Raw genomic sequence first — 14,686 nt, 5'->3', positions numbered from 1 at the left:
TGATAAGGTAACTAACACAGCTGAAGCTCCTCATTGTACTGGAACTTCTGAGCCTGGTGGTGAGCGTTCCGCACCATATCCTCTCATGATTCTTTACATGAGCTCAGTGATCCAGGGGAAGAAAAAAGTACAGCAGGGCATAATCAAAAGCTAATCTCTAAATAGAAACCATGGCACTTTACTCAGGTGCCTTGAAGTCAGTCTCTTTCCTGCTCAGTGTGTATTTTTTACCAGGATGGTTACCTTGGAAATCACCCCATCATGGCATCAAAGCACCCACGCAGAAGTGCTCCTGAGCTAGTCCTAAAAGCAGCTGTGAGGCAGCAGCAGCAAAGTTCCAAAGGGGGAAAAAAAATGCTGTGGAGGTTCAAGGAAAGAAATGTGGCTGGCTCTGTTTACAAACATAACTTTTTTTTTTTTTGTAATGGATTCTTGAAAGAAGATATATGGTATAAGTACAAACAGGATAGGAAAGAAAGCAAGGAAGAGAGTCAGCCTGTGAAGAACTTCATGAATTTAATCAATTTTCAGTGTAATGTTTAACAAAAATTTATATATTGCTTGCTATATGCAAATATTAACTCATATCATCCTCATAGTGACTATGAAGTGGATACTGCTTTTATGCCTATTTTATAGATGAGAAACACAAGGCAAGCAGCTTTCCCAAGGTCACACAGCTTGTAAGTGGATAAATTAGGTATTGAACCTAGGTAGTCAAGCTTTGTGCTCCATGCTATTAACCAGTATGTTATGCTTCTGCAGAAGCCACTGCACATAATCTAGTACTAGGAGAAGGAAGATAATAATAGGAGGACAAGCTACTATTACTTGAGCACTGATGATGTGCCAGGCACAGAAATCCTATGAGAGATGTACTTTTAAACTCCCATTTTCAGTTGAACTACTGAAGCTTAGAGAGGTGAGCAACTTGCCTGAGGTCACAGGTTTACTGTGTGTGGGAGCTGGATCTGGAGCTTACACCAGGGAAACAGAAAGATAGTGCTGAGTAGGACTAATAACTTGCCCAGCACTGGCCTGGATAAGGGATGTGGATAATAGAAAGAAAAGGGTCTTGCTTCTGTGGCATTTGGCTTCAATCAGGGTCCCTGAATTAGTCCTAAAAATAGTCCTGAATGTGACCAGGAAGAGTCTTTTCCCATGGTTTACTAATCACACTAAAATGTGCCACTTCAATCTTTCTGTTAAAGGAAGCTGGACTCAGGCAGGACAAATGACCCATTTGCCAGAGGCATGAGGATTAGCTCTTTGATTTGGATTTGTCTATCATGGTGTAAAATTCTTTTCCATACTGAATTTACATTCTAGTCTTTTAATGTAATTTAAAGGCATCTTCTAGCACTTTCATTCTCCAACCCATGAATCTAACTTTTAGGAAGAAAAATAAATACAACAGAAAACTTGTTATGTCAGTGTGAGTACAAAAGAAATGCTAAATTGGAGATGTGGCACTGTTTTGTATGTTTTGCAAAAAAAGAAAAAAAGAAAAAAAGAATTTCAAGCCAGCTTAAAGAAATAAAAATAGCCCAATACAAGCAAATAACATCTTTCAAAGCTCTGAAACACAGAGGCTTCACTACAAATTCTGCTTTGGAAGACAGATGGCCTATAAACCCACACAGTCATCACACCATTGAGACGGGCAAACTGGACGATATTTGTGCCAACTAACGTGGCCACCAGCCTTGGTCTGTTGAGTCAAATGCCAATTAGGCAGGATCTGGCTCCCAAATGTTGGGGTGTCACTGGGATTAGGTGATTGAGAATCAACTCACCATCATTCAATTCCCACTCTTAATATCATGACACCAGAGCATGTTGGAATGCTACTGGTCCAATGGATTACTTAGCACCTTCCAAATCATTTCCACACACAGCACTGAGAAGCTATTTCCTTGGATCTCATATATTTCTGGTACTGTGACCCTTATGTAAATTCTGCTGGAAGAGCTCAGAGAAAGTAACTGTAGATGGCTTTTACATCCCTGGCTCACTAAAATCTATTTGCCTGCTTTCACAAATTTTCTATTAAAAGTTCCTTTTTCAATTACCTTTGTTTGGGCACAAACTTATTCCTATTACATTTGCCAGCTAATTGTTTTTTTGTATTGTCTACAAATTTGGCTGGTTTCTTTATCTATTTTATCAATTTCTTTTTCAGTCCTGGAGTCAGTATATTCTATACATGTTCTCATTCATTCTTATTTTAGGTTGAAAAGTGCCAGATACTCTTATTCCATCTTGATTGCTAAACTTGTTTTATTTACATGTAAATACAAGCCCAAAATATGTTGTGATAATGGCCACCAAATGTCTTTGTGCTCTTCTCAAAAGCCTTAGCAGCTTAATCCCATTACCTAGCTATTGTGGCTTTCTGTGTCCTGCAGTTCTCCTTGTACTGCGTTGAATTTGTTGATGTGGTTTTATATGAAAATTCTCAATAATAACTTTGATTTAGCACTTCTCCTTTCAAAATATTCTCACATCTGCAATTTATTTACTCCCCATTGTTCTGTTTGGTAGGTAAGAACCAAGTTTTATTATTTAATGTGACTAAAACATTGACCCAGTGAGGTTAAACAGTCCTTTAAAATTGACATGATTACATAAAAACAGAGTCCAGATCAGAACCCAATGTGGGCTTGAAGTCTTTCCACTAGATTTGTGTAAAGACTAATTTATCATTTAGGGTTAGAGGTTCTCCGAGGGTATGGAAGTAGTTCACTGCATTTTATTAGTGTACTACCCATTATTGCTCTGTCAGAAAAGAGCCTTCACAATGGTTCCAGACTGTAATGCAATGAAGGCAAAAATGTTCTCCTTAACTAGAATGTCATGTTCCTTGGTCAAGATATAAACTGGCTTTCTAAGGTCAAGGAGCATGACCTTCTCTTTGTTTTCATCTCTTCCAGAATTCAGCATAAAGACAGTCCAGAATATGTGCTCATTAATGCTTTGTGATGACTACTTAGAACTTGTTATCGCTTAGTGCCTTAAATGCCACCTGACTCTCATCTGTTCCTTGTCCAGCCCTCTGCAGCATTCCTGAAGTCCAGCTCAAGTGTCACTTTCCTCTTCAAAATGCCTTCATGTCACCCTTCCTCACAGAATAGGTTCTGCGACACTGACAGGCCCATGTGGAGAAGAATGGTACCTTCCTATTGTCTAGTTCGAGGGTGGACACAGGCAGTAAGGCTCAAATAACATGGGTTGATGAAATGAATGAATGAGCCAAGATTAGCATCAAGGCCTTCATGTCCTTTTAGCCATACTTCTCATTTGTTTCCTTCTCAAACAAACTTAGGAAGTTGCTTGACCACTTAAAACTCAGTTTCCTCAGAGGGGTAATAATACAGACTCTAAGATTTGTTCTGAGGTTTATACAATATAATTAGCTGAGAAGAGCTTGGAGTGATTCTTGACACTCCCTAGACCCTCGATAAATAAAACACCCCCTTTTCTCCATGCTTCCCTAGCATATAAAGGACATTCAGTAGACACTTGCCAATTGAACAAATGGAGGTGTAACACATTCTATCTTGTAGTACAGATATTTGTATATATTATCATCTGTCTGAACTATAGTCTCCTTGAGAATGAAGACTTTATCTTGATTTTGTTACCATTTTTTGTAGTTCTTAAGTCAAGTGGACCATACATGTTTGTTGATTAAAATATCCATGAGACTCCATCAGGTGTATATTAGAATAAAGAAAAGAGTTCAGTGAGCATCAGATACCTTGGAGGACATCTCCTTTGATGTTGGAGATTCTTGGACAAATCCTTTTAACATGGGCTTCCAGAGTTTGTCCCTGGATTGAGAACCAGCCATGCACATTGCTAACCTGCTCCTTATTCTCACTTTCTTAAATCACCCTACCTGGGATTATCTTTCAGATAAATGCTTTGTGCTGGAATTCTTCTTCAGGGGTGGGGGGGGGTTTCTGGGGGAATCCAAACCAAGACCAATGGTGACATTAATAAGTAGCATTTTCTGACTCATTTTCCTTGTGTTAATGTAGAGTGCTAGGTGAGAAGACTCACTTTGTCAGTCCTCCTCAGTTAAAGCTTCCTCTTCAAATAATGCTAGGTGTACTCTGTTGATAATTTTGCTTCTGCTACTGAGTCCTACAGATTCCAATGGTTCAAAATTAAGAAAGAGCTCCTAGAATCTCTATAATGAATTAATGAAATTATTGGTCATTCTCAGCTTCCTTACATTATTTCACCCAGTGCCATGGCACATGTTCAAGCTTTCCTGTTAAGTGCTAAGGTAGACAGCCCACACTTCCCCTCATCTGGCTTCCTTGTGGTCATGTTTGTTTTGTATGAACTTGATTCTTTCTGCATTTCATCAGTTTCCCTACAGGTTACTTGGTATAAACTCAACTGCTAACAAAAGTGGACTCTAGGTAATGCAGGTGCCTGGGGGCCAAATGCCTGTGGCTTTGTGGCCTTTCTCCAGCACAGTGCAACCTGCCAAGCTGTTCCTTTCAACTGAGCCATAGTCCCACCTAACTCTTGCTAATAAGGGCAAAGGTGTACTAGTCAGAGATTATTAATGCTACGTTCTTATGGGAGGTTACATCTAGGGAGAAAGCAGCCACTATCTGCTTTGTCGCAATAGCTCTCACACAGAATGGGAAGGCACCTCAGGAAGATATACTAGGATGAAGTGAAGAGGTTTCCACAAAACTCAACAAGCTGGGGTGGGTTAGAATACCAAGCTCACTTTCTCACTTCTTGGGACTGGCATTTGACTTTGTCTTTTATTGTTTATATTTTTCCTGATTGGGTGTTTTATGAACAAGGCCATTTTGGCTGTGAATGGACATGGTTGCGACTTCGATGTCATTGAAGAAAGGCTAGAGGTAGAAGGAAGAAAACCCAGGACTATTGGACCAGGCATTTGTATCTTCTCACATCACTTCCTATTTCCTGGGAAAGGAGGAAATTCAATCAAGGAAGGAAAAGTGGAGGAAGTCACCAGGTCAACTAATGCTCAATGGATGCTTAATGGTTATCTTGAAAAAATAATTTTTTTTCATCTTGGCTGTTCTCTCATACTTTGAAGAAATCTATGAACATATGAAACACAGATGAAAATATCATTCTTCTGTGACCTTCCACAGAAGCTAGAAAGTCAATAGGTGGGTTTTAAGTGGGACATTCATCAATAAAATACTAGAATGGCTTTTTGGCAGCTCTTTATTAGTATAGTAACTTAAGTAAGGCATAAAGAGAATTGCCTACATCATATAGTTTCCATCTGTCTTTCTCTATTAGGAAGAAAATCTATCTCATTTAAATTGACTTCGTTTATTCATTTCAGTTCTTTCATTTCTTGCAGGGAATCTATATAAAAATATTTAAATGGATGCCACCTTAGAAGTGAGGCAGACCTTTAAACCCATCAGTATTTCATCCAGATGAGTGATTTCTAAACTGCATCCTGAATCTCCAAGGGCTGTGGCAGAAGTGCCTGCAGAGAACGGGGCAGGGTGGGAGAGACTACAGGAGCCACCAGCTCTATTCCAGGCTCCCCTGCATTTAACCAATATAGTGCTCTTAAAGGTTTTTCCTAGGCATTGGCCCTTTTTTGTGAGACTTTGTTAGAAGAAACAAACACAGATAAAAGGATGCTATGTCAAGAACAATTCTGCCTACAAAACAGACAGAGGGATGTTAAGAATAATATAGGAAATGGAGAAGCCAAAGGACTTACATACTAAGGACATGAACTAAGGGAGGGGAATGCTGGAGGGAAGGCGGGTACTGGGCAGAGGGGTCAAACGGGGAAAAATTGGGGCAACTGTAATAACATAATCAATAAAATATATGTTAAATAAAAGAACAAGTCTGCAAACCACTGTTATGGATGCCAGTTGCTAACTTCTAAATAGCTTGCCTTGCAGCTCTTTTCTCAGCAAGTCCCAATGGAGGGACCCAAGCAGAAGTCTGGACACAGAAAATACAATCCTATTCTCAACATTGTCACTTCCTTAGCTGCCTCTTCTATGACCTGAGAAATTGGACTACATGGCTAAGTCCCTTGTGGACTGCAGATCCTATTATTTCAAGCCGCTAGCCAGGGCTTCATGAATGCTAACAACTAAGGCAGTTATGTTACAGATTGAGCAGAGACCCTTTGCATTTGTTCTCTCAAAGATCAGCTACTCTGACCTGATCCACCTTTCACTTTGATTCTTTTAAGGACATTCATAAAAATGTGCTTGTCTTAGTCTGGGTTCTTCTAAAAGTAGGTTTTGAGTAGAGCAGTTTATTTAGGAGGTAACCCCCCAAAGTAATTGTAGGGGAGTGGAGAAATTGGAAGGGAAGGAAAGAGCTAATGAAGGAAACATGATCAATTATCATATTTTGCCATGTATAATGCATACCTTTTTGCACAAATTTTTGAGAGAAAAATAAGGATGCACATCATACATGGGTAGTACTAATTGCATATACATATGTTTTTATTTCTTTTATTTATGCTTATGTACTTAAAAGTGTAACTCTAGGAAGCAATAACAATATCTGTATGCAAAATAATACCCTGGAATAAGATAATTGGTTTTATATTTATTTAAATATAAAAATTAAAATGAAATACTTTTTCCTGAAAGTTTGGGTCAAACATGTAGGTATGCATAATAGATGGCAAAATATGGTAGGTTATGGTTGTGGGCAACTAAAGCTAAATCCCACTGAGGACTTCCAGGATAAAATCGATAAAATACATCAAAACTGTCCCACACAAGGGGCAAGGAAGATGAAGTACTATTTCCTGAATTAAAATCACTCCCGGGGCCATGGAATCTTGGGCACTTCTACGTTGTCTGTGGTTGAGTTCAGAGAATGCCTGGAGAATTGCAGAGGATGCTGAGGACAGTGTTGGAATAATGAATGCCAAGGAATATGGGAAAGCTCCAATGTCTGTTAGTGTTGCTATAATCCCATTTTACAGATGAGGAAACTGAAGCTCAAGAACATCAAGTAACCTGGCTGAAATTAACTGGCCTAACCATCATTTATGCCAGCATTTTTCTTTTATTATGAATGCATAATAGACATTAATAGATATAATCATTTTTATGATTTCTACCTAATAAATAGAAATGGTGCTGAGAAAATAATGATTTTTAAAAAATCTAGGAAAATTAAATGATAAAGTATAAGAGTCTAAGTGTGAATCTTTACATTTTAAATTATAATTCCTAATTTTTTTAATATATATATAATTGAGTTAGAAATAAACACTTGTGCACAGATATAACCTCTCATACTTTTTCAGGTTTCATCATCAAATGATTCTCATTTACTCTTAGTTATAATAAGTTAAATAAGCCTGTTAGCTTTTCAGGAATGCCTCTGACCAATGTTCTAAATCTCACTTCTAGACCTACTAATGATTTGAAATTATTTGGTGTAAATGCCAATTATTACTTTTCATTAGTCCAGGTGAACCAAGGTTTAGTGGGCAACAATTAATAGATGCAACCTTCTTAACATGATCAACTTAAATAATTCTCCCAGGTAATTCTTTTTAAAGATGAAGAAACTAGGGGTGGGACTGGTCAACGAGGTTAAATGGTTTCCTAAGGTAAGGTAAACAATGATGACGAATTTTTGATTTCTGACCCAGCCTTAGTGGGTTCTGCTGTTTTTATCTGCCTGGTGTGCTCCTTCTTCTAGGTTGCACACCTCATTTGAATTTCAGGGAAGCACCTCTTTCCTGTTGTCAGCCCATGTGGTTTAGGCAGTTAATTCTTTATCACCTCTAGGAAGAGTCATGTGACCTAAGTCCGCCCAATTATTACATTCCATTCTCTGGTTTACAGTGATGGCAGTCCAGGAGTGGACTTGGGTAACTTAAGTCAAACTCAGGTTTCTGGGACTTTTGATGGAAATATGAGTCAAAATAATGTCTGTATGCTGACTGAGAGACCCGGAGTTTCTGGTAGCTTCTTTGTCACTTCAGGAGAGACTGCTCAAGAATTATAGCCAGTACTCAGAAAATGGTAAGAGATCATGCAAAACAACTCTTGATGACATCTTTGAGCCCTTGGATGTGGTCATGACTGAAGTCATTAACACCTTGCTTATTTGCACTGGAAACTCCTTTCTGTGCTTTAGTTTGAGTTAAGCTTCTACCATTTTTCAACTGAACAAGTTCTGCCTAATACAGATGGTAAGATTCCCAAATCCAATGCTCTTTCTGGAACACTCTAGGTGCTTCTTGCTGTTGACAATAATGATACAGTATAGTTCAATTGTATCAGTATTTTAAAATAAAACAATAATGAAAATATAGTAGGGTTATTTCTACTGATGCAATCATTACTGCTTGTCTATTTGAAGCAAAAATGCTTGCTGTATCCAAACTTCTATTTGCTTTGCTAAAAACAAAACTGCTTTGCTATTATTAATATTGAGTTCATTTCACCTATTATACTATTAATGCAGTGAGTGCTCATCTGAAAGAGATTATATAGTTAATTTTTGTGATTTAATTACAACAATGTGGGGAAGCTTTTCTATAGTATATCTTATAAAAATTTAAGAACTGATAATAAAAAAGAATGTAGTTTGAAACATCTGCTAACATTATAATCTGTTACAGTAATCCGGTTGTTTAACAATACTCATAAATACCTGCTCTTCACAGGAAAATAAACGTATGAACAAATTCAAATGTTTTCCTCTGCTTTGGTAGTTGATTTAAGCAAAATTTGACTTTCATTTATAGGCATATCAGTTGAATTTAGAGGTCTATATTCTATTACCAAAGGCTCCAATATAGCTATTTTATTTTTCATGCTAATTCTACCCACTAGCTTTCTTCTAAAGAGTTTAAGTGATAAAAATAACTGCTCAGGAGACATTAGTCTTCAAAATCTGACATACATGACCCATTTGTTTAGAAGAGGCATGGTCATTGTGCATCCTGTGTTAGGCAAATTCAGGTCTACAGGGCCAACAACATGGCAAGAAAGATACATTTGCTGACCTGGGGCCATAGCTTTTTTCAATGTGCAGTTTTGAATTGTAAAAAGTAAAAATAAAATAAACCAAACTCCTTTAAGAATAGTGTTTTCCGCAACTAGATTCAAACCCTTTCTTGTGGAACCCATATATGGAAACATTTGTCACCCCCTACATCAAAGACTGCACAAAAATCCTCTTATTATTTATAACCGATATATACATCTCCAGAAACAGAAATCCTGGTGTGGACATGTGGCCAACATGCTAATGACAGCAGGCCTGCAAAGCATCTGTGTCCGTCATATCTCTTGCACTCATTCCATATTTCCATTAGGTACAGTTTTTATTATTTTTAAAAGATTTTATTTATTCATTTTTGGAGATAGGGGAAGGGGGAAGAAAGAGAGGGAGGGAAGAAAGGCTGAGAGAGAGACATTGATTGGCTGGTTGCCTCTTGCACACGCCCTTACAGGGACCCATACAGGCGACTTGAGTTCTGCAGGATGATGCCCAACAAAACTGAACCACGCTGGTCAAGGACATGAAGTTCAGTATTAGTCAGCTAAGTTATGGTATCATCATTTTTAAATTTAGTCAGCTAAATTAGTTAGACTTTTGGCCACACTGAAAATTTTTGATTTTATTTTATGCTATCTTTCACATAAAACATATAAAATGCATATAAAAACTAAATATGTCAACTTTGTGTATTATTTGTTTAACACCTACTTTAATATGTGTTTCTTGATATCAAAAATTATATGTGCACTTAAGTTACTATATATGTATAAAATAAAATGTATCTTATTCTTAGCATTTTATCAAATATAGGCAATATGAAAGTATCTTTTTTCAGATGAATGAGACTGATTTTGTGTTTCAATTTACTAATGTTTGGGCACATTTGAAGAACTAGTCAAAATTAAAGAAGCAGAAGAAAAAAATTATAATGTAATATTAAACTTCCCTACTTATTTTCTTATGTTTATTGATCAAAATGTATTAACCAGTTGACTGAAAGTTAAAAACTCTGCTCTCTATTTTAATATATTTCATTGATAGAGCTATTACAGTTGTCCAAAATTTTTCCCCTCTGCCTGCTTCCTCCTGGTACCCCCATTCCTTCCAGCAATTCCCCCCAACCTTAGCTCATGTCCATGGGACATGCATATGAATTCTTCGACTATTTCATTACCTATACTGTTCTTATCACCTCCCTGTCTATTTTGTACCTACCAATTTGTGCTTCTTGATCTCTGAACCTTTCTCCCATTTTCCCCCTTCCCCCCTCCAAATGATCTCCATATCTATGATTCTGTTCCTGTTCTGCTTGTTTGATTAGTTTATTATTTGTATTCAATTATTGATAGTTGTGAATTTATTGTCATTTTAATGTTCATCATTTTGACATTTCTCTTTTTCTCATATAATTCCCTTTAGCATTATATATAAGGGCTTGGTCATGATGAACTCCTTTAGTTTTATCTTGTCTGGGAAGCACTTTATCTGCCCTTCAATTCTAAATGATAGCTTTGCTGGATAGAGTAATCTAGGTTGTAGGTCCTTGTTTTTCATTACTGTGAATACTTCTCACCAGTATCTTCTAGCCAGTAAGGTTTCTTTTGAGAAATCAGCTGATAGTCATATGGGAACTCCTTTGCAGGTCACTCTCTGCTTTTCCCTTGCTGCTTTTAAGATTATCTCTTTATCTTTAACCTTTCGCATTTTAATTATGATGTGTCTTGGTGTGGTCCTCTTTGTCTCTATCTTGTTTGGGACTCCCTGTGCTTCCTGGACTTTTATGTCTATTTCCTTTACTAAATTAGGGAAATTTTTTTCATTATTTTTTCAAATTAGTTTTCAATTTTTTGTTGTTCTTCTTCTCCTGGCATCCCTATGATCATGATATTGGTATGTTTAAGGATGTCCCAGAGGTTCCTAAGCCTATTCTTGTTTATTTGAATTCTTTTTGATTCCTGCTGTTCTGATTGAATGCTTTTTCCTTCCTTGTGTTCCAAATTGTTTATTTGATTTTCAGATTCACTCCTTCCATTGTTGGTTCCCTGTAGGTTTTTCTTTATTTTACTTAATGCAACCTTGATTTCTGCCTCGGTCTTTTTTATGCCCATTGAAGTACCCAATGAGTTCCTGGAGTGTCCCGATAACCAGTGTTTTGAACTATGCATCTGACAGGTTGCTTATCTCCCTTTCATTTCGTTCTTTTTCTAGAGTTTTGTTCTGTTCTTTCATTTGGGCTCTATTTCTTTGCCTCCTCATTTTGGCAGCCTCCCTGTGTTTGTTTCTGTGTATTAGGTAGAGCTGCTTTGACTCCTTGTCTTAGTGTACCTGTTAAGTTGTATGGGGCAGAGCCTTAGGCAATCACCAGAACACGGCAATCCATGACGCCAGTCTGTTGCTCTACGTGGGGGAGGGTTCCGTGAGGGGACAATATTGCCACCTGGTCTCTGCAGTTTTGCCTGGGAGGAAGTTGTCTCTCCACTAGCACTTCAGTTTCTCCCCGTACTGCTGTCCTTCCAGCTGTTGCCCCGGTGCTGAATCCCAGAGCAGGTGGGTCTGCCGGAGTCCTGAGTCCATTGTGGGCCTTTTAAGAGGATGCAGTTTCTTCCACGACCCCAAACCCCACTGGATTTTACAGCCAGAAGTTATAGGGACTTATTTTCCTGGTGCTGGGACCCTGGGCTGGGGGGTCTGGACCAGGGCTGGGATCTCTCCTTCTGAGATATCCCTCCCATTTTTTATCCACCACACGTGGATGTGGGACCTCCCACTCTGGTCTCTGCACCTCTCGTCACCACTCCGGGCCTCTCTGCATCTCCTCCCCTTCCACCAGTCTGGATGAATGTGGGTCCTTTAAATCCTTGGTTGTCAGACTTCCACACAGCTTGATTTTCTGACCATTCTGGGTGAAATCTGTTTTGTAGTATAGTTCTATTTTTTGCTATAGTTGTGTGCAGAAGCAAGGCATATTTACCTCCATCTTGACCAGAAGTCAAAAACTCTGCCTTCTTGAAGAACACCTTGCTATTATAACTTAGGCAAATCTTTTAACCTCAAAGCCTTGGTTTTCTTCTTTGCACAATGTTAATGTACATTTTAAAAGTCACATAATAAAAGAGAGCTAATTTCCTTGCTCATCAGTCACTACGTTGAAGTCAAATAGTACTTCCTGAAATCATACCTTTTCAGATTTCAGAAGACACAAATTGTGTTCCTGAAAAGATTTTAAAATCAAACTGCAAAATCAAATTAAAAATCAGTTTTTATTTTTGGAAAAAAATACTTCAAACTCTTGGTTACTCAAGAATTAACTTCTAACCAATAATTTCTTATTCCTACAAATAAGGATTTCAAAATTGTTGTCATATTCACTATGAAACAATAGTCAACAAAATAAACTTTTGTTCATCTATATAGAGCCAAAGCAGCAAAGAAAATGACCTGGTATGAAAAACCTGAGGTTAATTTTTTTATTGGAGATTTTGGGTTGAGACATGAATTCTGTAATTTAAAAAAATCATATAAAAGCCAACATGGAAGCTTCATGATGAATCACACTAAGTTTTAGAAAAATAGTGTTGCTACTTTAAATATACCTGAATTTTGTGTGCCTGTCATGATTATAGAGTTCTTGCCTAGCACAGCTATACAATGGCAGGAAATACTCTGGCAAATGCTAAGAGATATCATCTTAATTTTCATTAGATCAAAATTGGTTCTTCCAGGATTCTACATTTTTCAATAACATATTGTAATTTTTTTTCTTTGTAGCCTCTACTTTCCCAAGTCATCAGAATTGATGTATGGGGGCATCATATGACACCTGAAGCAGGAGCAATCAGCAGTGTGGTGTAAAGGGAGGGACAAGGGCAGAGTTTAGGTTCTGAAGTGCCTCACTGGTTTCACAAAAGCTTTTTGTTTTCCTTGTGTGATAGGCTAACTGTTTTTTTACAAGTCCTGCTGTATTTGTTATAAAGCTGTTAGTTATTTTTGGTGCAGTTTGGATTTCACAAAGGAACTCTCAGCAATTTGGGAGAAATCTCCAAGGCATTGCTCCCTGCTAACTGACAAGGAGGAATGCCCTCTTTGGGGCACCAGGGAAGAGAGGGCGTCATATCTAAATAAGGGCAGGCCTGGCAATGCCAGCCTATACTATTGGGTCAGCTGTCTCTTTTCACTGGCATTGACAACAATGTGGATGAGGACAACAACAAAGGCAAAGTGCTTGACCAAGAAAATAAACACTAAAAAATGTGATCTATAAATTCCTAACTAATAAACTATAAGATAAAATTAATGACAAGATTTTAATTTATACTTAATACTTTCATTTTTCATTTAGAGGGCCAGTTCCAGAATAAATACCATGTGTTGAAAAACTTTTTAATCTACTTTTATGATAACCACTCTTATTAATTATTAGCTTACTAGAGCTATTTCTGTTCCTTATAAATTGCCTGCATATTAACATTGGTTAATTGTACTTCATTTTTCTCCCTATGGAATATCTAGGCAATTTATAATAGCATCAGTGATAACACACCAATTTTCTCAGTGCAGATATCTCAGTTCAGGTGAGGCTTGCTCTTAGCGGTAAAGAAACGGCTGAAGGTTCTTTTCAGGGACAATGATGCCACATATCATTGAAAATTCCTGGCAACCAATCAAGCATGATCTTATTTTGGCAATACATTTCTTCCAAATTAAAACATAAGTTTCTTAGTAACTTCCAAACAACTTAGAGTTGTCTTTCTGATCTCAATTTTTAGACTCATTTTTTTCTAAAAATATTAATTTTTTTTACATTAAAAGTTAAATTTTTATATTTTCCCAAGTGGAAAAATTTGTCAATAGCATAAACTAGGATAATATAAGAATTTAATCTTTTCCATTTTAGAGATTTACAAAAATCTGTGGATCAGTTCTCAGAATATCTAAAAACAGACCCAAAAGGGCAACTTGTAAATTTTAAAAAAATGGTTAGACATTTAAAAAAATATGTTACATGCATGCATATAAATAACAATAAAAATCACATATCAAAGTAAAAAAAAAAATTAGTTTTTTAACCCTAACTTGAGGATCTGTTTTTATTGATTTTTGAGAGATGGAGAGAGAGAGAAACATGGATCGGTTGCCTCTCATACGTGCCCTGACTGGGAACTGAATTATAACCTAGGTAGGTGCCCTGACCGGGGATTGAACCCACCACCTTTTGGTGTAAGAGACAATGCTCCAGCCAACTGAGCCACCCAGCCCGGGCGAAAAAAGAAGCTACTTTGGATTGAACCACCAATGATTTAAAACAGAAAGGAAAGCAGGCAAACAAATGTGGGAGACTGACAAGTGCATGACCTATTCGCAGTTATAAACCAGATCTTCCCTATGGTGTCAGACAAAGTGGACTGACCTTTTTTGGCGAGGCTATTGTTGGGTTCATACTTCTCAATCAATACTTGGACTTGCTCTTGCTTTAAAGGTGGGTAAAGTATTTCATTTAGCCGGGGATCTCGCTGCTTAAGATTGATAAAATCCATCATCTGATCAACGGTAAGGTATGGTTTGCTTTTGGCACCACTAAACACAATTCAAAACCATAAATTAGAATATTTTCCACCAAGTTTTATCCATATATTTGCATTTAGCTACAGAGACACCA

General features: G+C 37.4%; 1 protein-coding gene across 3 annotated transcripts in view; it reads right to left on the bottom strand.

The window, feature by feature from the left end:
- The window catches only part of PLCB1 (phospholipase C beta 1), a 622,850-nt gene that overhangs the window by 171,936 nt on the left and 436,228 nt on the right, over window positions 1-14,686 (bottom strand). For all 3 annotated transcript variants that reach the window (XM_054574043.1, XM_054574044.1, XM_054574045.1), the window contains exon 9: window positions 14,438-14,604. In XM_054574043.1, coding sequence (XP_054430018.1) covers window positions 14,438-14,604 — 167 coding nt within the window. The remainder of the gene's footprint in view (window positions 1-14,437; window positions 14,605-14,686) is intronic.

This window comes from Pteronotus mesoamericanus, unplaced genomic scaffold (assembly GCF_021234165.1).
Source record: "Pteronotus mesoamericanus isolate MK-2021 breed Mesoamerican mustached bat unplaced genomic scaffold, CSHL_Meso_final contig_25, whole genome shotgun sequence".
Lineage (NCBI taxonomy): Eukaryota > Metazoa > Chordata > Mammalia > Chiroptera > Mormoopidae > Pteronotus > Pteronotus mesoamericanus.
This window is presented reverse-complemented; position numbering and strand designations above follow the sequence as displayed.